At 39.5% G+C, this 27,166-nt stretch overlaps 1 protein-coding gene and 1 long non-coding RNA gene across 8 annotated transcripts in view; one reads left to right on the forward strand and one right to left on the reverse strand.

The window, feature by feature from the left end:
- Positions 1 to 27,166, reverse strand: part of LOC144327279 (uncharacterized) — a 218,423-nt gene that overhangs the window by 159,874 nt on the left and 31,383 nt on the right. The gene's annotated exons all lie outside the window — the stretch shown is intronic.
- CDK19 (cyclin dependent kinase 19) overlaps positions 1 to 27,166 on the forward strand; it is an 83,664-nt gene that overhangs the window by 17,207 nt on the left and 39,291 nt on the right. For 2 of the 7 annotated variants that reach the window (XM_077926086.1, XM_077926089.1), the window contains exons 2-4: positions 8,999 to 9,074; positions 16,172 to 16,282; positions 26,366 to 26,506. In XM_077926086.1, coding sequence (XP_077782212.1) covers positions 8,999 to 9,074; positions 16,172 to 16,282; positions 26,366 to 26,506 — 328 coding nt within the window. Of the gene's footprint in view, positions 1 to 2,145; positions 2,207 to 7,242; positions 7,268 to 8,998; positions 9,075 to 16,171; positions 16,283 to 26,365; positions 26,507 to 27,166 lie in introns of those variants that run through there. The other 5 variants (XM_028723176.2, XM_028723177.2, XM_077926088.1 and 2 more) reach the window with 5 other exon arrangements.

Consider the following 27,166-nt stretch of genomic DNA (forward strand, 5'->3'; position numbering starts at 1 on the left):
CTGCTGTCTGTTGAACAGCTATCTGAGACACAGGAACCCTATTATCCATGATGCTGTTCAAGAAAGACTATGATTTTGCCCTTCTTGTTTTTGTTGTTGTGGAGTGGTAAATAAGAATTCCTTTCCCACACATTACTTGAATTGGCTTCAGGATTGCACTCTCTCAGGAAGATGGGAGGAGCTTGATGGGCAAAAGGGAATTGGCTTCTCCCCTCTCTCTGCTTACTCATACCACTTTGATAGGTGAATAGGGCCACCCACCAGCAAATCACCTGATGACAGATGACTCACCTTTGAGTGACTCACCTGGGAGTGTGTCCCTGTTGATAGAATAGAATAGAATTGTAGAGTTGAAAGGGACCTTGATGATCATCTAGTCCAACCCTCTGTAATGCAGGAATCTCAAAACGTGGTCTCCCATCCAATTTGAAACCATACCAGATCCTGCTTGGCGTTGCAAATGTGTTAGGAGTTTTATTGCTGTACCACTATTTCATTGCCTCCCTCCATGTGTGGGCAGTTTATGGGCTTCATTGGCAGTACAAGTCTTGGCTACTTGGTACTGGCAGAGTTTTCAGGTATTCTATATGCTTGTCTGTTGTTGTTTTTTACACCATTTTGGGATTTTCTGTTTGTATTTTTCTCCCCTTTGCTGAGTGAGCATTGGAGATGGCAGCTGTTTACCTATGTAAATTGGCATAGCCCCCTAATTGGGGGGGGGGGGTAAGTTCTGTTATGAAGTTTTATAGCACAGTAGGAGCAATTATAATACATACAGACCTTCCACTGATCTCTTTGTTTGCTTCTAATTGATTTGAGCAGATTTTTCTAATTACTGCTTGAATAAATATTTCAGAAATTATTCTTAATTTTGATGGTAACCTGTCTTCAAAAACTGCATTAATTTTACTTTTAATGTGGTGTTTCAGGAGTTTTAAAGTGTAATACTTTTCTTCAGAAAGGCTGGGAAACAGGTGTGATTGCATTTATCCGAGAACTTGAAGAAACATTTCAGACTCCTAGGTGACAGCCTCGCTTGCAAATAGCCATTCATTTTTACAGTTGTTCTGCAGTATATAGTGCAAACAGTGTTGTTTTGGAAAATGTTTAAGTGGCAATTTATTTTTTGCCACCTGTACCTGGAATTCTGATTTTTTAAAATACTTAGTATAAACTTCTGATTCAGGTCAGTTTCTGAACTACTGATGTCCGAAAGGCTTCTCCTTATCATGAATGATATTGTGATCACTGCTGCATCCATGCAAATATTTCCACTGTTTATTAGTTCCTTATAGTACTGTTTCTATGTTTTTGTTGATAACTTTTGAATATACATTTGTTCTTAAGTGTTTTCCCACAATAATTTGTCCTCTCTTCTCACCCTCCCCTTGAGGCAGGAGGAATGGAATTTTCTTCTATGTCAAACTGGCTGGTGGTCCTGTACTGTGTGGGACATAGCTAGCTTGCTATAAATGGAGAGGATTTTGAATCACCCCCCTCAAATAAAGAGCTTATTAGCTCATGTGTGATAAAAGTAGGATAAGTGAAGATATTCATTTATATTCCATAAAAGGTATATGAAGATCTTATCAGTGCTTACTTTGAAAAAAAACTTTTGAGTAAGTTGTATTTTCAAGGTAGCCATAACTGCTTTTGTGCATGTAGTTCAGCAATACTGAAGTGGATACAGATTACGTTTTTTTCAGTGAGTTTAAGATGGTTTGAAAGTGCAAGTGATTGCTCATAGTGTTTACTCTCATCCCACTGGTAAGAAGTTTTTTTAGGTTTTTGTTTCTTTTTAAAAAACGATTTGTTTCAGAGACTTGCAAAATGTGTTTAACTAGAAGCAAAAGTTTGGCCAATAAAATGTGTCTATTTGTGGGTATGTTCTGGGAAGTTAAGCCACTCACAAACACTTTCAACTCTCAAATATTTCTGTTTAGTATCAAAGAATAATCTTTACCTGTTTGTTGTTTTAGTGACTCCTGAACTTCCTTGAAAGTCTTGGACTGATAACTATCATGTTTCCAAATGGTGTGCCTATTTAAGAACTGCTCAGTGGATATCTAGGTATTTGGCGCTGTTGAGACGTAAATCTTGTATATCTACATAAATCTCTGCCTTTTACTTCTGCTGTGTCCATAGATTCCATCGGGCTTCGTATATGGACTTCAAGCCTTGGAGGTAGCAGAATATTCAGCAGAAGGTAAAGAGGAGTGTTGCCTTCTGGCGTCATAGTGTGTGCTTGTGTGCGAATGTGCGCTGGGGTAGTTAGTGTTGTACAATCCTTCTAGGGAAAAGGCAAATATAGTCCTGTCGGCTTGGGATCTTAGTTAATAGAACAGTTATGTCAATAGACTGCCTGTTGTTTGAACTTGGTTAAAAGTTCCATCATCAAATGTTCCATGAAATCAAGAATGCCCTTGTGTAAGTCTCAGCTTACCACTGTTTCCCATCATAGGCTCACCTGATAGCAATGGAAGGGCTATACAGTGGTACCTTGGGTTAAGGACTTAATTCATTCTGGAGGTCCGTTCTTAACCTGAAACTGTTCTTAACCTGAGGTACCAATTTAGCTAATGGGCCTCCCACTGCCGCCACGCCGTCGCTGCTGCACAATTTCTGTTCTCATCCTGAAGCAAAGTTCTTAACCCGAGGTACTATTTCTGGGTTAGCGGAGTCTGTAACCTGAAGCGTCTGTAACTAGAGGTACCACTGTAGAGCCTTTGTCTCCCTCTTCGGTGGGAGTGAGGGAGGTCACTCTCACATGCACACTCTAGCCTCTCAGATAGGACTGGTTATTCCTTTCAACTCTCCTCAGAAGACTTACCCATTCTCCATTCGCAGTTTAGGCCACATGGCCTAACTTCCCCTTCTGTCCTTTCACTTAATGTCGGGTATCTCTCGACATGAGCATAATGCTCAGGAAGCTTACAGCAAGCAAATGCACACACACACACACACACACACACACACACACGAGTCTTCACAGGTTTGAAGGGTTCATGTCAGCATTTGCAGCGAAGTACTTGTGTGTGTTGTAGATACAAGCACATGTTCTGCTCCCTATCATTCTGCTGCTTTATGGGAGGGCCGTGGAGGTGGCTGCCACCATTCCATAGAATGCATTTAGTGAGATTCAGTGTGTATGTTTGTGTATTGGTCTTAAGACATAATAAGAGTCTGCTGAATTAGGCCAATGGCCCATCTGCTTCAGCATCCTGTTTTCACAGTGGCCAACCAGATGCCTGTGTGAAGCCCTCAAACAGGTCATGAGCTCAACAGTGCACTTCCCACCTGCAGTTCTCAGCAACTGGTATTCAGAGGCATAGTGCCTCTGACGGTGGAGGAAGAGCATAGCCATTGTAACTAGCAGCTAGCATCTTTTGGGTGCTATGTTGGCTAGCTTGCCAACTTTCTTGAAAAGTGTTACAGGCCACTTTTCAAGCAGTACAGCATCCACGTGGCCTCTGCCATTTTAAATAGGTAGGTTGATGATGAGGGTATAGACAGGTGAGAAGCATTCCCTTCTCAAAGGAAAGGCAGCCTGCACATGTTTAGTGGCACCTTGAAAAGATTTCCCCTCAGAAAAGAACTCTGCACATTCTAAGAGACTCTTTGTTCTAGGTTCCAGAAGCTTTATTCATTGCACTTTTTATGGAAAAGGGGCCACCATATGATGTAACTCTGTGCTCTGGAAGGTTTTTGGGAGGTGTGGATTCTGGAGGCTTCTTCAAAGCAGAACTTTTTTGTAATTGATATACTTCAATGTATGTCTTTTTTTTGTTCCAATAAACTAATGCTTTCAATACTTGGCCTCTATTTTACAATATTTGACTGGTCAAATGCCAACTTTATACCAAAATGAATAGGAATGTTGAACCAAATAGAAAGATGTTGTGTTACCTGTACATACTCCATTTAGGCTCATGATTGTAGGTGAAACCAATATGTAATACATTTAATTTAATTTCCTCTTCTGTGTATGTTAAACTTTTTGTTTATAGTGGAATATGGCTCCTATGGATGAGTTTTTACAAACTCCTGTTGATAATTTCTTCTACATGTTTTATAATTTAACTTCAGTTTTATTATATTGTCACCATGCATGAAACAAAACCAGGAGCTGATAACCTTTTTACACGAATAGCATCTTTAATCTCAACAGTTGCTGCTGGCCTGCTAGTGGTTCAGTCACTGCCACTAGAACCTGGCATGGCTCAAGTTGACTAAACAAAACTAAATAATGGCTGCTAATGGGCTTGGCAGTGCTTGAATCAGGCTTGATTAATTTCTTGTGTAAATAAAATTAAGTAGAGGGAAAAACAATGCACATTATATGTAGGTCAGCACATGGGACACTTGCCCATGGAATTCATCAAGAGTATATGCAATGAACTAAGCATGTCTGCTTTTCATTTCATAGCTTTCTCAGTAAGTAGGCTTATGCTTCAATTTTTACTGTTCTTCTCCGGGCTAAATATTAAAAATTGCATAGGCTTAATCTTATTTCTCTGGGATTTATGTGTAGAACAAATCTTTTGGTGTGGTAGTAATTGCTTAGGTATGCATCATCTGTCCTGTCTTGTTGCTGACATTTATTTCTATCCAAATATAAAGGGTGTGAAAGGTAGCTTATTAACTTGTTGGATCACATTATTAATACTGGTATGTCTTATCATTTTGTGATTTCAATTCTCTTCAATTTTCTTCAGAATTTCTGTTGAGTACTATAGCAATTTCTAACATGAGTTGTGTCTAGGGGGAAGACTTTGGTTTCAGGAAGGTGACACTGCCAGTAGGAAACTATTTTAGGATGATGATGCATAGCAAGCGGTTGTACAACCTTATGACATATGGTTCATAAAAATCTAAGGGCTGGATATGAGGAGAGGTTCTTCTAGGGAGCCAGCTCTCGGCATCATGACAAGTATCCTTTACACATTAATGTTCTTTCCCACCCCTGCCTAAAGAATTCACATGATCTTGTCTACAGTGTGCCGCAAGCAGACAGCACAACTGAGCACGATGTCTCACATCAAGGTGCATGCAAGTAGCTGACTTGCAGTGTGGCTTAAGCAGGCAAGCCAAAGAAAGGCAAAACCAGCTGTAGTGTCGCTAGCTGTCCTGAACTGAGGAATAGATTCCTGAATTCAAATAATAGTAATCAATTGCACTCTCCATATTCTTAAAGCTTGTGCATTTCCTTTCTTTACAGTGAATTTGGGTTGTGGTGGCGGTATAGAAACCTCAAGGATGAGGCAAGGAACACAGCAGCAGCAAGACACTTGATTGTATCAGCTGCAAACTCTGACAGTTACTTACACAAGAATGGCATGAATGACAATGAACCACAACAACCCTTTGTCCTTTGCCAGAGCTGAATATCTTGGGAACACTCCTTGGGTGGGAATGAGTTAACAGAAACCGGCCTGGATCCCTAAACTGCATTTCCATTTCCCAGGATACCACCCTTTTGCAGGGACTACAAATTACGCTGGGGTTATAGTATGAGTAAAGTGCTCGTTTCTATATCTGGCCGTGAAATCCAGTCCCACCAAATATATCCTCTGTTGCAGGTGGGGTGGAGAGTCCAAATATAAGTCGGGGGAGCTACACATAAGTAATAGAATGTTTAACAGTCAGATTGTCAACAGGTGAAACTTTTCTTATAATTTAATTTCTGTAACAGAAAAGGCTCAAACATGTTGAATTCCTGTTTGCCACAGAGCTACCTTACAGGTGGTTATCTCATGAGCAAGTCTGCCCCCCCCCACTTGTCATTTAATTTTTCAAAGTTTTTAAATTTGGCTGTTCCAATGGGCTTCTACCTGGGAAGCTGTAATGTCAAAAGGATTTTGTGGCCCCTTATACCCCCCCTCCCCCAATTAAAAATAATTTGCTGGCTTTAGGCAGTACCTATTTTACACTTTAATGAGCAGGCCCTGATAGCTTGAGGAAGGCAGATGATCAGATTGCATCTGCCCATCTGCCAGGTAGTCAGAGCAACACCTGCTCTGGTTATGCTCCCTGAAGCGTGTCTAGGGCTCAGTAGGTAGGTGGTCCTTAAATTTAAGGATTTCTGATCCAGCAGTCATCTTTGATAATGGAAATGGGAGGAAAGTTTAGCTGATTCTGAGTCTCCTCTGCAACCCCACCCTGACCGGTGTTACTCTATTTTCTATATAGGAGCCCTCTAGAACAGCATGGGAGGTAGTGAGGGTAGCCAACAGAGGTTGGGAAATGGATGCGTGTTGGCTCCCCTCTCCTGTTAGCAGAGGTGTTCACTATGCTGCAAATAGAATGAATCCTCCTATACAAACCACAGGTGTTATTGTGTAAAACATGGGGTATAATAGCTAAAATGAAAATAATTGTGTATAAAAATAAGTTGGTGTTTGACATTGTGGAAGTATTGGGTCCAGTGATGCTATGCTCAGTTTCTCCTCAGTTAAAAAGTGAGCAAAGTTTGGTCAGTGTCTACTGGTTTGGTAGTTTCCTGCTTGCTTCCAAGTATGTATATTCTTCTTTTAGCTGTTCAATGTTTAAATAGGTATTGATAAATAAATTTTTAAAAAAATTTAAGAACATCTTTGGCTTTGTCAGTCGGAAAAGTAAGGGGGAAATAAAAGTTGAAAACTGATCTAGTAAGCAGAGGAAGATTTTTGTTAACTAAGGATAAAAGTAGGTATACCAGAGCAAAACAATGCATAAACAAATTAAATGTGCATTTTTAAAGATGAGAAAATAAACATTAATGAAACATGATTAATGCGTAGCAGTGAATTTGAGTATTTAGCGTAAACTTAATAGAAACATAACATTTTACAAATGCTGCTGTCCTATGCATATTTGAGGATGATCCTTATTGAACAACCTGGATCATGTACAGGAACACTCAAGCTTTCCATACCTGATGTTGGCAGAAAACGTGCATAAGCAACTGAAGGAAAAACATAAGCTTCCAGCTGGCAAGACAACAGTTTAACTGTCATAACATAACTGTTACCACAGACTATCCAAGTGGAATGCTTTGGTAACCCTGGAGACCACCAGGTAGCTTGAAACATATGCAAACATGTACGTAAGCTCAGACACACAACTCAGATACTGTTGTAACTCCCAACAACTAGTTGGGAATTGTCGAATAATGTATGGAGAGCACCAGGAAACCTGATCCAAGTTAACTACATAGAAAACCAGGACTACAATCCTGAGCATGTTTTACTTGAGTTTAACCCATAGAGTTCATTGGGACTGGTTTCAGGTAAGTGTGTATAGGATTGCATCCTTGGTATCCTAAAACCATACTTATTTTCTGAGAGCTGGGCATAAATAATATATCACTGAAAAAACTAGCATAGCTCAAATTCCTTTTCTGATCAGTATCTGAAAGATAGTTCTGATTTCAAACTTTCATTTTGACCTTCATGGACACCTGAAAATGGAATATGGCATGAATTGGAAGAAGATTCTTCACTCTCTTACACATGTTTTTTCATTGGTTGTATATGTTTGACAATCATTCATTGGGCTTTATGTCACTTGATGCAGAAGAGGGAAGAATCTGAGGAAAGTGAAGAGCAGTTTGGAGTCTGAAGCTTCCCCATGCAAAGGTCTTAGCTTTACGTTGCAAGAACAATTTGTTGAGTCATATATCTTAACATGCTCTGTATTCAACTTCTGAAACATTTTCCAGACAAGATTGCTGCTTGTTTAATAGTCCAAAGACAGTCCCTGGAAACTGCTTTTATATAGTAGGCAAGGCTATTTGTTCAACCCAGTATTGTTTTCTCTGTTTTCCAGTTGCTCTCTAGGTTCTTGTGGTTCTTATGCAAAGGTCTTTCCCCATCTCCTGATACCTGATCCTTCTTTAAATGGAGTGCTAACAATATTTGTTTTCAATGCTACTTCCGAAAAGCATTTCACCTATTATTTTCAAAGAAAGAGTATTATATTCTCAGATTCTCAGTTTTTGCAGTAGCATAATTTGGGGGTGGGCAGTTTGGAATCTCCCTCTTCCCTGATGCCTTTGCATCGCTGACTTGGTACGCACCCAACTGAGGAGGCAGATATCGCCCACATAAGCATCACCTTCAAACCCATTAGGAATGGGAGAAGCCGTCTTAAACTTGCAGTATGTGGATTGTTCACTTCCCAGTAGATGTCAAGAATATGGTAAGACCAGCTTCCTCCCTTATCACTTGACAGAGTATCAAACTGTGAATTACATGCGTGGCTAGCATGTCCGAAGAGCTTTAAAATTTAATCCTACTGTACAGTCTCTCTCCTCCAACCCTCTCATATTATTCAGGCATGCAACCCATCAAGAGGTTTAGCCCTTCTCTCCCCAGCACCAGTTCCAGTGAAAAACACAGGCACAAACATTCTCAACCTGCAGTGTGGTGTAGAAAATGATCCTGTTGGTACCAATGGGAGATCTGTTCTGAAGACTAATTACTGCACTGGGAAGCAATGTTCATTTATCACAGATGGGCAGGGAAAGGTTCAACTTCACTTCCATCAGTGCCATGATCCCTGCACCTTGTTGGTGCTAACCCTGTAACTTGTCTAAGGTTTTTGGGTTGAGCTAGCTTGTTTTGTCTGTCTTAGTTGTATTTCCTGGGTGCAGCTATATTTCTGTTTCCCTAGGAGATTCTATCTTGCTGTTGTTGGCTAGTGTAGCTGGGCTGCTTAGATCTTGGGAATTCTCCAGGTTTTCAGGCTATGCTTGGTGCAGCCCTGTGTGCTTTTGTTAAAATACCATATCTTCATCATGTTTTGTTTTTGTTCTGTTTTTGGGTGGTATTTGGAAAACTGCCATTTCAAGAGGAGGTGTTTTCACTAGAATATCACATGCCAGATTTATTGTTTTCTGGTTAATAGAAGAACTTTGTCATCCCTGACAAATATAGACTAGAGATTAATTAGTATATGTGTTCTTTAACTATTTTAAATATAAATAAGCCCTGTACCATTTACTGTTTTCTTTTTCCAGAAAAGATGAAAAGGAGTATGCATTGAAGCAGATTGAAGGTACAGGGATATCCATGTCGGCATGTAGAGAAATAGCAGTAAGTGAATACATTGCTTAAATAAGTTTATAATTAGTGGTGGGTTAAAAAAAACCTTTTGTAAAAGTTCAGGTTTAATTATCTGATAAATTTCTTAATTGAAACTTTATTCAAGTTTCAACTATTTTTAAAAAGTATTTTGTTAAATTTAAGATGCAAGCTTTAAATACATCCTGAACAGCCATCTAGTTGGGCAGGCTTTTCCTGGTTCATCAGATTCATAATCCTGCTCCATTATTTCTTGTTATTTTATTGAATGTTTTATGTACATAGATTTTTTTCTCCTGTAATCACCTTATTGTGATTTATGATGACTGCCTAGGGATTTTTAAATATTATGTGGGGGGGGGGTGCGTATGAAAGTTTAATAAAGAATTTTTTTAAAAGAAACTTTTGCAGAACATTTGGTACCACTCCAGTTGGGTTTGAAAACAATTTGTAGCTTGGAGCTTCTTGAACTTGTGCCATCATTAGAAGGGATCTTATTTAAATGCTTTGATGTGTAATTAAGAGAGATTACATGGTTTTTGGACTGAGTGTATAAATTGAACACCTCCCTGTTTTGGTAGCTGGAGGTAGTGAAATAACTTTTAAAAAATAAAGGTGTTTTAAAAAGAAATTTGGTGCTTATTACCTTAGGGGTGTATGCATTCATTTTTCAGTAATGAAAAGTTAAATCCGTGAATGCAATCCTCAGCAGTAGTGACGATTTCTGACCTGTATGCCACTGACAAAATATGAAATGGTACACTAGCTGAATATGCCACCAGGTGCGAGACACAGATTCTCTTCCTTTAGTTCCTCCCACTTATAGGATATTTCTGTCATTCTGCATTTATAGCTCAATCACCTTTTTCTATGAGGGGAATGGATAACCAAGCATGGACACGTTACAGTATTCAACAAATAACAGGAGACCAGGAACCTATTAAAGGCAAGCTCATAAAGCTGAGCCATGCATGTTTATGACTGTGTATACATGTCTTTTTCTCAGAATCATGGAGTGCCATTGAGAGACAGTATTCAGACAACAGGCCATTGCTCAGAAATGGAATGCATAGTTTTATTACAAAGCAAAACATTGATTTAATATGCAGGCTGTTAAGAGCAAAAAAAAAGCATTGGTTAATCAAGCCATAATATTAGTTCTCCTGAGATGAAGAGGCAGGGACTAAATATGGACATCATTCTTAGGACCAGACTGGAGTATCTGGGGTTGGTTGCAGGGGGGGCTGGGGCTTTCCCAATTCTGCATATGCCTGGAGCCTATTATGGTATGTTACAAAGCTTATTTGAATGGGACTAGGAAGGGAAGGGTGCAGTGGTGCTCACTTGGATCTTGAACTGATTTGAGTTCAAAACAATAAAAATGAAGGAAGGCAAGGAATACTGGGAATACTGGGAAGGAAGCCAAAACTTCCTTTGTTTCTTAAACTAATCCTCTTTCTGGATTATTTGAGAGCATATCCCAAACTGAATACTAGGACCTAACTGAAAGAACTCTCTTATATGTCAATTTATACCAGGAGAGTTTCACTCCCTACAGTTTGACCTAAATGGCAAAGGAGAACAGAGTCTTGATGGGCACCTAGGAGTCGCCCTGGGGTGTATCGAATGAAGTGAAAATATAATTTCTACTCATAGCCTCCAGTGAATAATTCACTCCCCCCCCCCTTAAGATGTATGAATGACTAGCAGTGGTAGTGCTTTAAGGTTGATGTTTTACTGTAGCTGGCTTTCAACATATGCTCTTGAGTGGTTTGCTAAAGTTATGCATCAAATAATTAGAGTGGCTTTTGTATGTTTGGAGTTCTTGTGCAGTTATGCAAAGCTGGCAAGAAGCATTACCACTGAAACCAACTGGCATGAATTTAAGATTTCCCCCTGGCTGATCCTAAGCTCCATGCTTAGTTGGCCTGTACCATGCAAGAATGAAAACAATTAGACATTTTAGGAATTTTCAAAAGACCAGCAAGGTAGAGCACATCAGCAATGGGGTAGGTCATGGCTTCTATTTCCTGAATATGCAAAAGGAATTCTAATTACTGAATTGCATATACTTGAATATCTTAAATATTTCCAAATTGGGAATGCCTCCTCCTATGCATGATTTGGAAGCACATTTTAAAACCTTCCTGTACTATGTTGAAAATACTTCAGAATGATAGATAATGTTAAAACGGGGCATAGTCTGTCACTTCTGTGCTTCACCACCCACTAAAATCAGTGCATCTAATTTGCTTCATCAGTACTGAAACCTATATTAAAGGACTGCAGCCTAACATGTGAATTATGAAGCGGCCATTCCACCACCCTCTAGCAGAGGGAGATAGGACTATAGGGCTTCTCCATTGGCTCTACTGGAAAAACACCAACCTTTGCCCCTGCTATCCTTGAACTCTATCCAGTACAGCTGGCTGTTAAAATAATTCTATTACTAAAATCCATTGCCTAAGTTTGCTTTCCCCTTCTTCCTTCCCAATCTCCTTTCCTTTTGAAAGTTTGTTCACTATGCATTTGAATACCTCTGAAGCTAACCAATTTTTGTATGATAGCTTCTGAGATCAAGGTACAGGTTTTCATCTGTATCTGAGTACAATTGACTGTCATTTTGAATCAAAATTGTCAATGGAACCTTTCAAAACCACACTGATTTTTACCATGGATTTCAAAACTGCACTAATTTTTTTGTTTCTTAGTATTCCCGAGCAATGCTGGGAATAAGCTGCAATAAGCTGCTGTTTGTTGATATTTGTAAACCTGTTCTGGAAGCTTTTTTTTCAGCTGAAGAGCAAGCTAAAAACACTTAACAAGCAAATCAATCAGATATGGAAATAATCTGTGCAAACCTAATTCAGTCACAGTTTACACAGTTAGCATTTTGTAGGGAGAAAAATGAAAATTGTATGCTTTACCTTTTGGACTTCTAATCATATTTAGTTATTTGACTCTTAATGTGATCAGTACAATGTTAGGTGGCTGTATAGAGAGACATCTGCAACATTTACTTATTCCTATCACGCTGCATAGTTTAAGCTCAGATGAAAATATAATGAAGACACATTCTTAAAGTCTGAACATAATTCTTATTTTCTATTCTTTTGCTTTGCCTTTCATAAAATTCTTCGTGTACATATTGGGTTTTTTTAAAAACAACAACACTCAAGTGTGAGGTTTAGAAGAGATTTTAATATTGCTACAAATCTTCATTGATTTCCTTGTCTAATGTCTGCAGAAGCATTTACACCCATGTAATCAGCAGACATAAAATATGTTGAAATTATATTGTGCACACTTGCAGACTGCTTATCATTTATTCAGCTAGAGCACCACTCCTTTCTTGCAATCATCTAGCTTGCCTGATTTATTAAACTTTTCTGCTACTGTTTTTACCTTCCCGTATTGGTCACTATGAATGGGTGTGGTATATGCCCTATTTCAGAATAGGCAATTGTTAACTTGATGATATTTGTGTGTGGGTTTGACTGCTTCTACCTTTGCACTAAAATTTAGGCATAGGAGGAAATTTGTTTGGTCCACTTTGCAGTGTAGTAACCTGATCTGATGCTCCTGAGCTTGCTTGCTGATTTTAAGTTAAGTGTGCACGGAATGCATACACAGCAGGACAAGTGCAGATGAATTGGATGCAGTGGGCACCAGGGGACGCAATGGGATGGAACACAGCTATGTTCAAGAGCCAGCAAGACTGAAATAGGATGGAATTAGAGGCTTAGCCCATCGCTATTGAAAAATATGCAGGCTAGTGATTGTGATATTTTACTGTGTCTCCTATCAGTAAAAGTGCCAAACTTATTTATGCTCTTTCTGTGAACCCCATGGAATGAAAGCACAATGCTAATTGTCTCATTTCCTTTCCTTGAATCAAAGCATAATCCTTTTTAAAGTCATTTGAAATGCTTTTGTTTAAGAAGAATGCTGTTCATTAATGCCAGAACATTTTCAGATCTTGAAATTATTTATAGAACAACTGCTTTTAAAAATGCTTGTTATGGAACAAGGGTGTTGCATGACTTGAGCAATTGTAGTAAAAAAGAAAAGCAGCACTTGCCAACAATGCACAAGAAAGTATTTTTAAAAATCAAGGATTCAGTAAGCTATAGTTATTGTGTAAAAAGTCCTAAGGGCATTTCAGTTCCCTTGCTCAGTTTCAGATGTCTGCACACCATTTATCCTAGGCAGTGAATAGCCATTCTTAGTTGGTTAAGTGATTTGTCTTCTTAATTCTGGTTTTGAAGGCGAAACTGGCATCTCAATAGTTCTGCAAGCTATTAGCAGTCAGCATCCAGCCTGTTTGAAGAATCTGGCATTTAGTGATGCTTTTACAATAAATTGTCTTGTACTTCTTGCAACTTTAGAAATTTAAGCTATAAAAATGTAGAGGCCCTTCCCATCTGCCTGTGTGCAAGAGTAGGTTAGAAGATATTGTATATTATGGTAGGTGGCTTCAGATTTAGAATTCTGAGTTAGATAGTGTGGTTTGCTAAGGCTGCACTAGAGGAGCCAGAATAAGTGAATATACAGCTGGGTGCTAGTAAGGGAGAGTTGGCGTTGGTTGTATCAGTTCATGTTGATCAGAGAGGGAGTTAGTGTTTGTTGATGGTGTTTGTGGTGGACAGCAAGAAGACAGCAGAGGAAGAGGGTCAAGAAAGAAAAAGGAAGACCCAAAAGGAAGACAAGTGGCTTGGTGGCCGAAGACTTGTTGGGGTAGCTGAATCACTTGCCTCAGGCTAAAGAGATGAGGGGAAAACAAGTCTACAGCATCAAAGGTGAAGAAATGAGAGGCATCTTGGAATTCTAGGCTGTAGTGTCTGGTAGGAAAGCCAGAGGAAGATTCCAGGATAGCACAGTAAAAACAGATCTATGCTCCAAACGATTATATTCTACTTTGTACCATACCTCCATCTCACAATTATCAGGGATTATTGGAAAATTAATATGCTAAGGGTGCAAGTGATACTAAATGATGGCAGTGGTATGGAAGTTGGGCTTTGTTAATAAAACAAGTAATGAAAAACCCCCCTCCTTTTCTCCACCTAGACCTTGGACCTAAAGGGGAGGAGATTTGTTGAATGATCCCCCAGATCCCCCAGATTTTAAGACCTGCTAAGGAACAGAGGATTGTTGTTATGTCCTCATATGAAAAACCACAGAATTCAAGGAGGATGTACTTTCTTTTCCCCATGACTATATAAGCTCTGTATTTAAGCTCTGATCCAGCAAAGGCTCCTGCCAGTAAAGGGGGAGAGGTGATTTTAGCTAAATTTCCCTTGCAGCCTCTATGCCCTTTGAAGAATAAATTGCTCTGGAGAGTAGAAGACCCTCCAGAGCCACATGGGAGGTGGTGCTCTATGGGCTGTAGAGTAGGCAAAAATTCCTTCGCGCTGACAAGAGCCTCTGCTGGCCTGGAGCAATAGTTATTTCAAATTGCCAAAACATCAGTATAGGTGCCTTGTGGAGCTAATGAAAGAAGTGTAGGAATTCTTTCAGTTTAATAAGCTGCTGCCATGTGCCGATTGAAAATGCGGCCGTCTTATCTTCTAAGGCTCTTTTTCATTTCTTGTTAGAGGACTGCATCAAAATAGCCTAGGCAAATAAAAGAGATTATTTGCTCTCTGGCTCACTGTTATAAAAATAGGCTTCATCAGTTACTCAACTAAAGCTTTATGTCAAATAACAGATTAAAGCAAGAATGAGGAAGCAAGGATGAGGAACCTTCTCCCACTTTTCCCCCTGGAGGGGAGACTGTATACACTGGCAGCGGATGAAGCAGAAGCCAGGGGAGGACAGGGCATCCTCTCCTCTCTTCCTCTCATTCTGCCTCTCCTGGATTAAAGCTTGGCACTTTTTTACTGATACTTGTATTGATTTAGAGATGAACTCTCTTCCTTTCCATATGGCTTGCTTTATTTTCTGTGAGTGAGTCTGTTGCTTCACTGCACTGGCCTTTTCCAAGAAAGCCCATTTGATCTTTGCTGAACATTGTATTTTAGGGAGATTTCTCTTGTGGTGGAATCAACCCACAAATCACAAAAGTACTCTCAGATGTTTTCACCTTAACACTGTCAACAACACAAATATTTTTTTTCTTACATATACATAATATGTTAAAGACATGCCCCGTATGACAAGAATTTGTTATATTTGAGCATGCTCCAGATTATGCAATGTTTAGTAATTAAATATTTGTGCAAAATTGGAACTTTTGTCAAAGTCAAAATCCACGATAGATTGACATTTCTTAAAGGTTATATTTAAGAATGCTGAATTCAATACCCTGTGTGAAAAATTGGGAAGTGGGGAAAGAGAGAAATTAAACTATTGTGAAACGGCAGGTTAAATAATAACCTTCCTGAACTTCATACTGATCTCTCTTTTGTGATCATAGGCCAGTAGATTGTAAAGGTCATTTAATAATTTTTAAATGACCATATAATACTTGCCAACTGCTACTATGTTTTAATCCTAGAACAAAATGAAGCCTTTGGTTTATGTTGTTCATGGCATTCCATTTATTTATCAGTTTAATGCAATGAACACCGAAGAGTTAGATTGAAAGTTGGGCTATGATTTTTGGATACATTTCTCTATATTGCACCTTGACTTACACTCAATGGAGTTCTGCTGGCACTAGAGAAAGGGGGTTGGATAGTTTAGTTTGCAGTGCAGGGTTCTTCCCTCTGCTGTCACCTGTACCTCTTGAAAACATTCTCCAGAGGCTGAGGGGAACATTGGGGGGTCTGGGGGACTGGGAATGTGGGACTGGGGGCTGCAGGGAAAATGAGGAGTCGGCAAAGAGCATCCATAATTCCATAATTCTCTCATTTTCGAGGCAATGTATGTGGGTCCACTGCAGAGATCAGTCCCTGGAGGGGATTATACACATTGTTCCTGTTTGATCTCCTCTTGTACTACTTTGGGGGAAAGGCTTACTCCGTTATTGTTCTGTAAATGAGGTACTTCTTGTGCTTAGATTATTCCGGAATTGCTGGAATTTTCAAATCCTTTTGACAAATTAAAAGCAAATTGTCCATTTTGTGGTGACAGAAGTATTGATGATTTTGTCTCTTCACTTACAGCTTTTGCGAGAACTGAAGCACCCTAATGTGATTGCATTACAGAAAGTTTTCCTTTCCCATAGTGACAGAAAAGTGTGGCTGCTATTTGATTATGCCGAACATGATTTGTGGGTAAGTTCAGAATTTATTGGTGCTTTGACTGGCAGTGGTTCCATATCCATAGTTGGGGATAGTAAAAATCTGTAAAAATGAATAAATCCAAAACCCCAGAAATCAGAATAATTTATGAACTTGTGCAGATTTTCATATGCTTATTATATAGATACAGCCGCATAAGGCAAATTGGAAATGGAGACATAGCTTGAGTGCCAAAATGATTTAACATATTTTTTGCCCTATAGGATGCACTTTTTCCCCTCCAAAAATGAAGGGGAAATGTGTGTGTGTCCTATGGGGCGAATGCAGGCTTTCGCTGAAGCCTGGAGAGTGAGAGGGGTCAGTGTGCACCAACCCCTCTCGCTCTCCAGGCTTCAGGAAGCTATCCGCAAGCCTTGGGAGCCCGTGGGAGTTCCCACCGGGCTCCCTAGGCTTGCGGATAGAAGCCTGCACCCCGAAGCCTGCTGCGGGCTTCGGGCAGATATCTGCAAGCCTGGGGGGGGGGAATAATTCCCCCCCCCTTTATTCCCCCCCCAAAAAGCTAGGTGCGCCCTATGGGCCGGTGCGCCCTATAGGGCGAAAAATACGGTATTTACTTTTATAAAAAAGTTGGCCTAAAAGAAGGAGCTTCTTCAGATGACCTGTGTATTTAGCATCATTCTGGTTTGCTTGCACAAAGCTTACACGGTGGTCAGACTTCATTAATTTTGACTTTATTGAAATTTGTTCTGATTTGTTTATGGGGTGGTTCTGTGACATAGAGTATTCGTTTTGTATTCTTCCTGATTTGCTTGTAGGGATGGGGGTTATACGTTTTCCTGTGGATCTTTATTCATACCACACTTATCAACGTGTTTCCTGTCAGTTTACAAATGTCCAGTTCTTTTATGATTTAAGTGGATTTGTTGCACTAAAGATCCAGTATGCATTTGAATTGCTCCTGTAAAATAATTACAGTCTGGAGACATCCTTGTTTTTAGAGGCATGACTTATTTTTATTCATGAAGACTAGAAATCTCCCACCCCATCTTCCCCTTTTTTGATGTGTAATATTACTGGTTTTCTCACTGTGTTTTAATTCACATTGCCCTATTCTACGCTTTATCGTTTTAGGAGTATGCAAATATTGATACGTATGCCTGCAATGCTGCAATCCAGATAACTGTTTGAGATTAGGGCTTATGACCTGAATGCGCTTGCCTGACCCAACAAGCCCTCTTCCTCGCCCCCCAAATGCAAGCAAACCCCACTGCAGCCAACCACACCCTGCCCCCCCAGGTACCTCTCACTGCCAAGGAAATGAAATAAACGAATAGAAAGAGAACCTACCCAGCTGACGCCGACACAAACCCCCACAGTACACTATACAAAAGAATATAAGCCTTACCACCCCACCCTCCTCTCCCCCCTCTTCTTCCCCAACCTTATACTGTACTCAGCACTAAGGTCTCACAACAAATGTAACTGATTCGTTAGAAAGACTGTACAACCTGAAAAAAGAGACACGACATGTACTTTCATAAACCAAGAAAATCTTTAATAGCAATATAAATTAGGAGCCTGTTCACATATTGCTTACAAGTTGGTGTGCGAACGTTTATGTTTGTGCATCATGTACAATATGAAAATCAAACATACTTGTTAGCAGTTTGTTTGTAATAACCTCCTGTGGAAATAGTCTAATTACCACTGGTCTTCCCTAATCAGTTTAAACTATACTGAACTTGGATTACATTAACATGAAATTTAGGCTTGCCTTGGACAAATTTCTGTAAAACATACAGTAGCAAGGAAACCACACTTTGAAAAGCCATTACAAAATACATGAGTAATAGCTTACTGTCAAGGAAAAGAAACCACACACACACACACACACACACACACACACACACAATGTTCAAAGTAAAAAGAAACTTGGATCAAAATGATATAAAGTCATGAGGTTTCATGTTACTGCATGCTGCTTATAGTTTAATTGGATAGACTTGTTCTTACAGATTTACTAGCTTGCACCCACTCATTTTCGAAGTTTTCCCCATTGAAGCTAATTGCACAAAGAACGAGTGTACAATTAATATCCCAAAGTATCACAGTCTTATTATGAATAACTTCATTTTATATGCATGAACTTTAACTCTGTGCATCAGTTGAATTTATTTGTTTTAAAAGCAACCACAAAACAATATTTTGCTGCTAAAATGAGCAGTGTGCTTAAGAATTCAGTTTGCAGATCTTGCCATTTGAATGCTGCTTGCACTGTGTGAAAGTTGCCACATGAACAATAGGTTTGTTGGGTCACCACTACTTGTTAGCTATCTGTTATGCAGTCATAATGCAAAGTGTACATATTTCACTGTGCACTGTCACTTTCCGTGCAATGCACCATTTTATTATCACTAACAATTTTCAGATATACACTTCCACTTTTTAAATATGTTTGTACATTGAACCATTGAAAAAGGTACTTTATATTTTTCTAACTAAATCATGCAGCTCGTTAAAGGAAGTAAAAGTATTTATGCGCAATTGCCACAGGCTAATGACTACTTCACATATACCTGCAGTGGTAAGGGGTAAGGGAGGTACTACGCTGCTTTGAGAATGTGCATATGATCAAGCCATATAGATGGGACCAATGCTGTTGTTTCTTACCACTAAAACACTGGCTTCCCTCTCTGCCAGTAAGATTTGTGTGGGTAGTAACTGCATTGCTGGCCCTGCCTTCTTGGAATAGTGTTGGATGTCCTCCAGTAAAGTGACTCTCATGAATAAATATGAATTAACTCAGAATCTTATTTTCTGGTCATTGCTTCAACCCTCTACTTTTGCAAGCAGAGCCTTGTTTTGGGGTGTTTTTGGATCCCAAAATCTGAATATTCTATGATCCTTGAAATTAGCTACTTCATTATTCCTGTTGGCTCTCTTGGTTTTTTTAATATTTTGTATAAAACATTAGAAGATGTATAGGGGCAATTGTACTATTTCATCATTTAGGAAGCATGCAATTCTGGGAGGAGGAATTTCAGAGGTGTGGAGAAACTAATTATTTTGGGCCAGTGAGAAACTTAAAAAGTGAAATGAAATGTGAAAAGATTGTTGCTAAGGGCACAGCTCTAGGAGGATCCATGCCTTCTTTGTTTATTGAGCTCCATAATGTACATCTTTGAATAATGTTTGCTTTCTCTGGGGAGTGTCCAAAATTTGCTGACGGCCAAAACTTTATCCCTCATGTTTTGAATAACTCCCCCTCTGTCACTTATTCTAAGCATCACTCCCCCTCCCCCCGTTGTCTTTTTGCTCACTCCCAACTTTGTCTCTTTCCATGCTGCCTCTTACACTTGGAACAGCCTCCCAATCAACGTATGTAAAGCTCCTTCACTCTACTCCTTCAAAACCAACTTTAAAACCCACATGTTTAAGGACACATTTTTTTATCAGATCACTTACATTCTTGGTGTCATACTTGTTTGCATGCTCTGCGCTATAAATAAAGAGTAGTATTTAAAATTTTCAGGATAGAAAAGATGGTAGTCTGGGCCATTGATTATACTAGTAGCATTTTATATTTTAGATTGAGAGCCATCATGTTGTAGCGACTAGAGCAGTGGAATAGTAGCAGGTAGATCAAGGTTTGAACCTTTAATCAGCCATCAAACTCCCTGGGTTATTTTGGACCAGTCACTATTTCGTAACCTAACCTACCTTCCTAGGGTTGTTTGTGAAGATAAAATGGGAGGGAGGCGAACCATGTGTGTCATTCTGAGTTCCGTGGAAGAAAGGTGAAATACAAGTACAATAAATGAATAATGCCCTGGTTCATGCACAGTGCTAAGCCATAGTTTGCCTAACATGGGTTGTTTCTTCAGTACATAGCTTGATTTCCAATTGCTGTTGTCTTATGCCTTTGTTTCTTGGTGATCATCTGCAGTGGGATGCCTGTGCAAACCATGGATGCTAGATTTACATGTCAACACCAAGCTATACTTAAATTCAAGGTTCATATAGAACACTAAGTCATCGCAATAAAGAGTAATTTAATAAGCCATGACTTATGAGGAAACCAAGTCATATGAAGAAGGTTCTAATTTAGCACAGAGATAAGATCTAGTTGGGATCACAAGCTTTATTGGGGAATAAATAAGGAAAATATAGGAAAATATACATTCATAATGTTAAAGAAGTAAAACAACTATAGATGCTTTGAAGTCTTCTTGGAATCGCCTGGTCAAGTATCACATTAAATGACAGCTAAAAATAAAGTTTGGCTTAAGATGAACAAGCAGTGTGCTGGAGTGCGCTCCTCAAAAGTCCTTGCTCCTGCTGGAGAGAACACAAACCAGAGGCTAGCTTCACATTACATGTGAACTAGCACTTGCCACTTTTTCTCTCCAAATAAAGAACAGGAAGTAAACCAAGAACAGATATTGGTTTGGTTTACTGCCCATGGTTTGTTCAGAGATAAGCAAGCCATGAATACTGGTTCACACATAGTGCAAAGCCAGCCTCTGATTTGTTTCCTCTCTAGCGTGGCAGCAGTGGAAACAGGGGAGATAGTGAAGTAGGGACCTTTATTCAACATGCAGCAGCAGATTGTTCATACATGTTTACACCATAGTTTGTTTTTCACTTTGGTTAAATGTGATGTTCAAACCAGGTCTATAAGTTGGTGGGAAAACCTCCATTTGTTTTGTAATTGATAGATTGCTGGTTCCAGCAGTATCTGGGGAAAAGCCATTTCTATTTCTATTTTTTTAGAAATGTATTTAATGAAACATAGTAAAATAAGTATAAATGTTAAAAGAATCAGTGATATATCTGATTTGGTTAATCTACCTTTTTGAATACAGTTCTAGATAAGTAAGTTGCATAAATCTGTATTAAAACTCTGCACACCATTTCTGTACTGAACAGGGTGGTCTCTAGAGGTTAAAGATCCTGAAAAAAGTTCCTATTTTTATGTACCAGACAGAGAATCAAGAAAGCTAGTCGGAATCCCATGGTTTTGTTTCTTTAAAAAACAAAAGTCTGTCCAGGGCTTTTCCTTTCCTGGGTCAGGCAATTAGATTTCATCACAGCTGGAACATTTACAATAGCAGTAGTGCTGCAGTCCAGGGTATAATTACTTTCCTGAGCATGTGAATACTTTATTCTGCCACAGTTTGATTTGTGGCCTTTAAAAAGAGCTCTGATGTTTGAATTTGGACGTAGTCTGCTGTATGACCTTCCTTTCCACACGCAGTACAAATGTTGTTGTATAAGCTTATCCGAGCCTCTCTAGCTTTGTGTGCAAGGTAGTCCTAGAGGCACTTAGGTAAAGGGACTCCTGACCATTAGGTCCAGTCGTGGCCGACTCTGGGGTTGCAGCGCTCATCTCGCTTTATTGGCCAAGGGAGTCGGCGTACAGCTTCCTAGCATTCCTTAAATCAGATCTAATAAGCTAGGAATAAGCTAGGAAAATATTACTTCCACATTTCTCTTTTCACCAAAGTTTGAAAAGTTAACTGCCATATTATCAATATGAGCCTCTGTTGTGTTAGCTGTTTGGTGATAGCTTCTGTCTTCTGTTATTTCTCCTTGTCAAAACTGGTTTGTTTGTTTTTTAAAGCACCCCCAGTGTTTCTCCGCCCTTGCTTTACTCAAATCTCTACTGTTGTTTTAAATGGCCACTATTAGTCTCTGCCTTCTCACTGTACTCAAATATCTTCTTCCTCAGCTGCTTCGTGCGAGAAAGATAAAGCAGGTTTTCTCCCTGAGATTGTTCGTGCTCAACAATTTTAAAAAGAACTCCAATCTCAGTTCAGTTTAGAACTTGTAAATTCATAAGCACAATAATTCAGTGATAAATAATATAACCATACTTGGGTACCACTGGGCTAGGACATAAACAAGCAGAAGGTAAAAGCAGAACTTTTTGTTGTGTTACTGTCACTAGAATAATAAGCAAAAAGGCAGGTCCTTGCTCTTGAGGATTTTACAATCAAAAATCCAATCTAGAGAAAGGTGATGAATGGAGGGGAGAAAGATGGGGCATTTGTGCATATTTGGGCTTAGTTTCAGTAGGGGATGAGGACTATGGGTTATGCTGAAGCATCACAAAAGGACTGAATTTAAGGTATACCGTAATTTGAAGGAAGAGAGAGGATGTGTCCCATAGGTGTTATAGGAAGGAGTTCTGCAAGAATGGGCAGATTTAGAAAAATAAAATAAAATCCAAAGATGGTACATTTCCATAGACCAACAGTTTTGACTAGACTTGGAAACCAAGACAAAAATTATGGTTGCTAAATTTCTATCCTCACTTTGCTATTTTGGCTTCTGTGCAGCTGAAGAGGCCCTGCACCTTATTTTCCTACAGGAGAGCACATCTTTTTTTTTTGCTTTTGCTTAGCTAAAATGCTCCATGCGCCTTAATCAAACACAGGAAGCATCTTGCTTTACTTTCCTGCTCTGGGACAGAATGTGGTGGCTTTTCATTTTTGGCCCTGCGTGGTGAACATACTCAAGGGAGCTTGGCCTGTGCAGCCACCCAGCCTTGGTTCTGGGGAGGGGATTGACTTCTGGGATGAACACTGCCACCACTAGCACTCCAAGGTTGGAAGGAGAGCTGAAACTCATTGCAGTTGCCAGAGGGCAGTGACACACATGCCAAGGAAAGGGTGGCAAACAACAATATGGAAGACTGCACAATTCATTTGTCAATATGCTACTAGTTAAGAGTCATCAATTCCAGTACACTTTGTTTTAGGAAATAAAATATTATTGTATTCTACTTATGATCTGGAGAACAATTTAAGTAAAAACACATGGCAATGCCTTATTGTCCCAAGATTCATCTACTGTCCACTAAGACCAGGGCATTTAGTGTGACAGCACTTGCCCTTTGGAATATGCCCCCAATGAACATCATACAGGCAGCTAAGGTCTTGGCATTTAGGAGCCTGCTTAAAACTCATCTCTTCCCTCAGGGTTTTCGTATTAAGCTGATCTACTGATTTATGATGTCTTTTGTACTTGTTTTACTAATGTACCAGTAATTTTATAGTTGCTTTTATGCTGTTCATTGCCATATTTTTTTCCTTAATGCTGGAGGTATGGATTTTTTTTTTGCAAACAATTAAATAAAAATTGAGAAATAGGGCTGAGCATTTAGTTTTCTGGAGTGATTTCTAAGCATTGCAACTTCTGTATATGTTTCTTCGTTAGCTGTTTTTCTACATTTAAGCTGATTGCATGCCAATGAAGTGGAGAAAAACCTAATTAGGAATATTTGCAATTACAAATACTGTAATCTGTAATCTCTGGGTGCTTTAAGTTTTTTGGTCCAGTGAACAGGTTATGTAAGTCCTCAGGCTTTAGTTTATATTTTAAATAGGGCTGGTGGAGAAATCTGTCTTTAACTTACCACAGAAAGCACTAACTTAATTGTACTTCTTGAAGACATCCATTACATAACGATCATAATCAACAGTACAGCTTCAATTAAGTTTAAGGTAATAGTATAGAATCTCAATATAAGCATTCCTTCCCCAGACTCTTTTTCTCTATAGACTCTTCACTGTGGAGAGCTTGTGCCTTTCTAGATGCTGAGTGTCTAAGAAGTCAGCCCTTCTTCCCTGGAAACTCCTGTGGGGAGACCTGGTTCTGGCTGGAATGCCAACCAAATTGGAAAACAGCCTCGAACTGGCATTTTCCTCTCTGTTCCTCGTCTTCTTTCTGGCATGAATTCCCTCCTCCTTTTCTTGTCAGCTTTAGTATGATTTTTCATTTTATCTCTCATCAACAGTAGCCAACTAACCCTCTAAATTGGAATTTGAAATGTCAGGAAGCCCTGGTTGAGAGAGGAAGGATGGTTAGCAGCAGTGCAGATGAAAGGCTGACCAGGGAGGAAGGTGTGGAGTTGTGCTGGAGATAGGAGAAGGAAGGTGGGGACCAAGTGTAGCATTCCCAGGGTTTGCACCTTATTTGAAAACTTCCATATGGGAGAGCAGCTGCTGATACATGTGCATTCGACCTCAGTGATCAGGGAAGGGCACTTCACATATGAATAGGCTCACTGCTCTGGAACAGAGGTATTGCACTGGAAACAGGTCTTTGAACTAATCTGTAACAACCCATGGCACAAACTTAGTCCCTGTCTTCTCGAGAGCCAATGTGGTGTAGTGGTTAAGAGCAGTGGACTTGTAATCTGGTGAACCGGGTTCGATTCCCTGCTCCTCCACATGCAGCTGCTGGGTGACCTTGGGCCAGTCACACTTCTCTGAAGTCTCTCAGCCCCACTCACCTCACAGAGTGTTTGTTGTGGGGAAGGAAGGGAAAGGAGAATGTTAGCCGCTTTGAGACTCCTTCAGGTAGTGATAAAGCGGGATATCAAATCCAAACTCTTCTTCTTCTTGGGTGTGTGTGCATATGCTACTAAGAAAGTAACATCCCCCCCCCCCAATTGCCAGATCTCCAACAACTTCTTACTTCAGTTTCCTGTGCCCTCTAGAGCAGTGGCTTCTAAACTTCTACCCACCTCAGACCACTTGAAAATTGCTGAGGGCCTTAGCAAACCACTTAATGTTTGTGGGGGGGGGGGTTGTTTTGCCTGTTGTTTAGCAGTTGTAATACACTATGCTAGATGCTAAAACATTTTTAATGGAATTCAAAATTTAATGCAACCTCCCCCAAAAATAAAAAATAGAAGAAGCAATAAAAATACAATTAAAAATCAGTATGAATATTTTAATGCGAGGGATGTACTTGTTATGTCTAACAAAGTTCTTTGATGCTTGGTGTAATATTTGTTGAGTCTTAGGTCAACAGATTCAGCATTCATCCAGCATCCTGTCCTTTTATATAAACTGACAACTCCTACTCTGAGTCACTCCCTTTCTTTTGCATGTGCTCCCTCTTAGCTTCTTCCCCTCTTTCTTGCTTTTCCTTTGTTCCCATGTATGGACTCTCCACTCCTTTCAAGTGCCTTATCAGCCTCTTTCCTCTCTTGGGACCTCCCCACCCTGCCTTGCTTTCTTCCCCCGAGGGAGGCAGAGTCTCCTGCCTCTTCCTCCTCAAGTCACTTCTGGTCAGTCCCACTTACTTTCTGGTCTGACGGCTGGGTTTTAAGAATGACGGAGCAGCCACTGCACCCACCAGTCCTCTCACACACATAGCCCACTGTTCTTCACAGGCATATAACATACAACATTTGAGGATTCAATTCTTAATGTTTGCATGGTAGCAGTGCTGCTGTTGTGACCAACCCTAGATCAGATTGCAACCTGGTAGTAGATCCCACCAACTGAGACTTACATCTTTCATGATTGACCCCAGCCTTTCCCCATGACCATACTCCTTATCCCTGTTTTCCCATTAATCTCAACTTTCCTTCTCTAATCACTGATAAAAATTTAAGAAAAGAACTCCTGGGCTGTATCTTCTTACCCCAAACATGTAATGTAAACAAAGCAAAATACATTTTTTTTTGGGGGGGGGGGGGTTGCATACCATAATTTGTTTTCCACTGACTCCAAACATTTATTTGGCACAGATCTCCCAGAGTCTATGACTCTTAAGAACACAGTGCTAAATTTAATAAAATTGCTTTAAAACAATGGGAAATTACATAGAAATTGGGAAAGCGTGAGAAGCAAATCTGAAAATAAAATCCATTCCAATCCTAGTAATCTCATATCCAAGGAGATTAAAATATCATATCACATTGTTTCATTTTCTGAAGTGTCAGATGTAAAAGCATGTAAGATGGGACATACTTGCATACCATGTTTGATTTTGGAACTAGAGAAGCTTCAGATTTATATTTCTTGAATTATATTTTACTGAGCTTCAAAAAGTCACAATAACACTAAGCAGGTAGAATCCCTCCTCAGGAGAATAGATGGTGAAAATATACCAGATGGCATGTAGATGTAAAAGAGGTGCCACTCAGGTAAGTAATATTATAGCTCGTTGCAACTCACCAGACTGAGGGTCCCCTTAGCCAGCATGCTTCAGTTTCAGAAAGCCACCTGGAACATGCAAGGCTTTTATTTTTTAAAATTCATTGTAAGAATTTTATTTCGTCAACATTCATGTCTGTAATCTTTTTTTTATTCCTAGCATATTATCAAGTTCCATCGTGCCTCAAAAGCAAACAAGAAACCCATGCAGTTGCCAAGATCTATGGTGAAATCACTACTTTATCAGATTCTTGATGGAATTCATTATCTTCACGCAAATTGGGTGCTTCACAGAGACTTAGTAAGTGCTGTGATTTTTAACTGTTTAGAAATAATTTGGATTGCATTTTTGTTTTGGGGAAGTGAATAAAACTGGGTGGGGGTGTGGAATCTCACAAACTACTTCACTTCTTGATGTTCTTAAATACTCCTAGGGGTTTCATGGCAAAAGTTACCTTTGTATCATCACTGGTTTTTAACAGCAACATCTGCTGCAAGTCTCTGGTGCTGCATCCAGTTAGCAAATAGCTTTATAAGCAAACAGTACATCAGCCAAGGAACACTTTACACCGAAAAAGCAGGTAGCCATTTAAACTGCTCTGGGTTACTTTGGCTGTCTACCATTCCAAAACTCAACAAGCTGTAGGAAGTTCCATGGGAGACTATCGCCACATTTGTGCAATCGTATCTTGTCATAATAAGCCAATGTATGAAAGCGCCTCCTGGACATGCATAGAGCCATTTTTGTCCTCCCTTCACATGAGCACGAAAACAACCATGAAGCTACAATGAGCTCTAGCTTCTCATTATATTCAGATCAGGTAACTGTAGTTAATGGCTTCCAAACAAACCAAAATACTGATTCATGTTTTAATATCCTGCTTTGTTTGGAAGCCATTGACCTCTGCTTTTTCAATGCAATAGAATTTGTTGTTGTTGTTGTTTAGTCGTTTAGTCGTGT

The sequence above is a fragment of the Podarcis muralis genome, chromosome 3 (assembly GCF_964188315.1).
Source record: "Podarcis muralis chromosome 3, rPodMur119.hap1.1, whole genome shotgun sequence".
Taxonomy (NCBI): Eukaryota; Metazoa; Chordata; class Lepidosauria; order Squamata; family Lacertidae; genus Podarcis; species Podarcis muralis.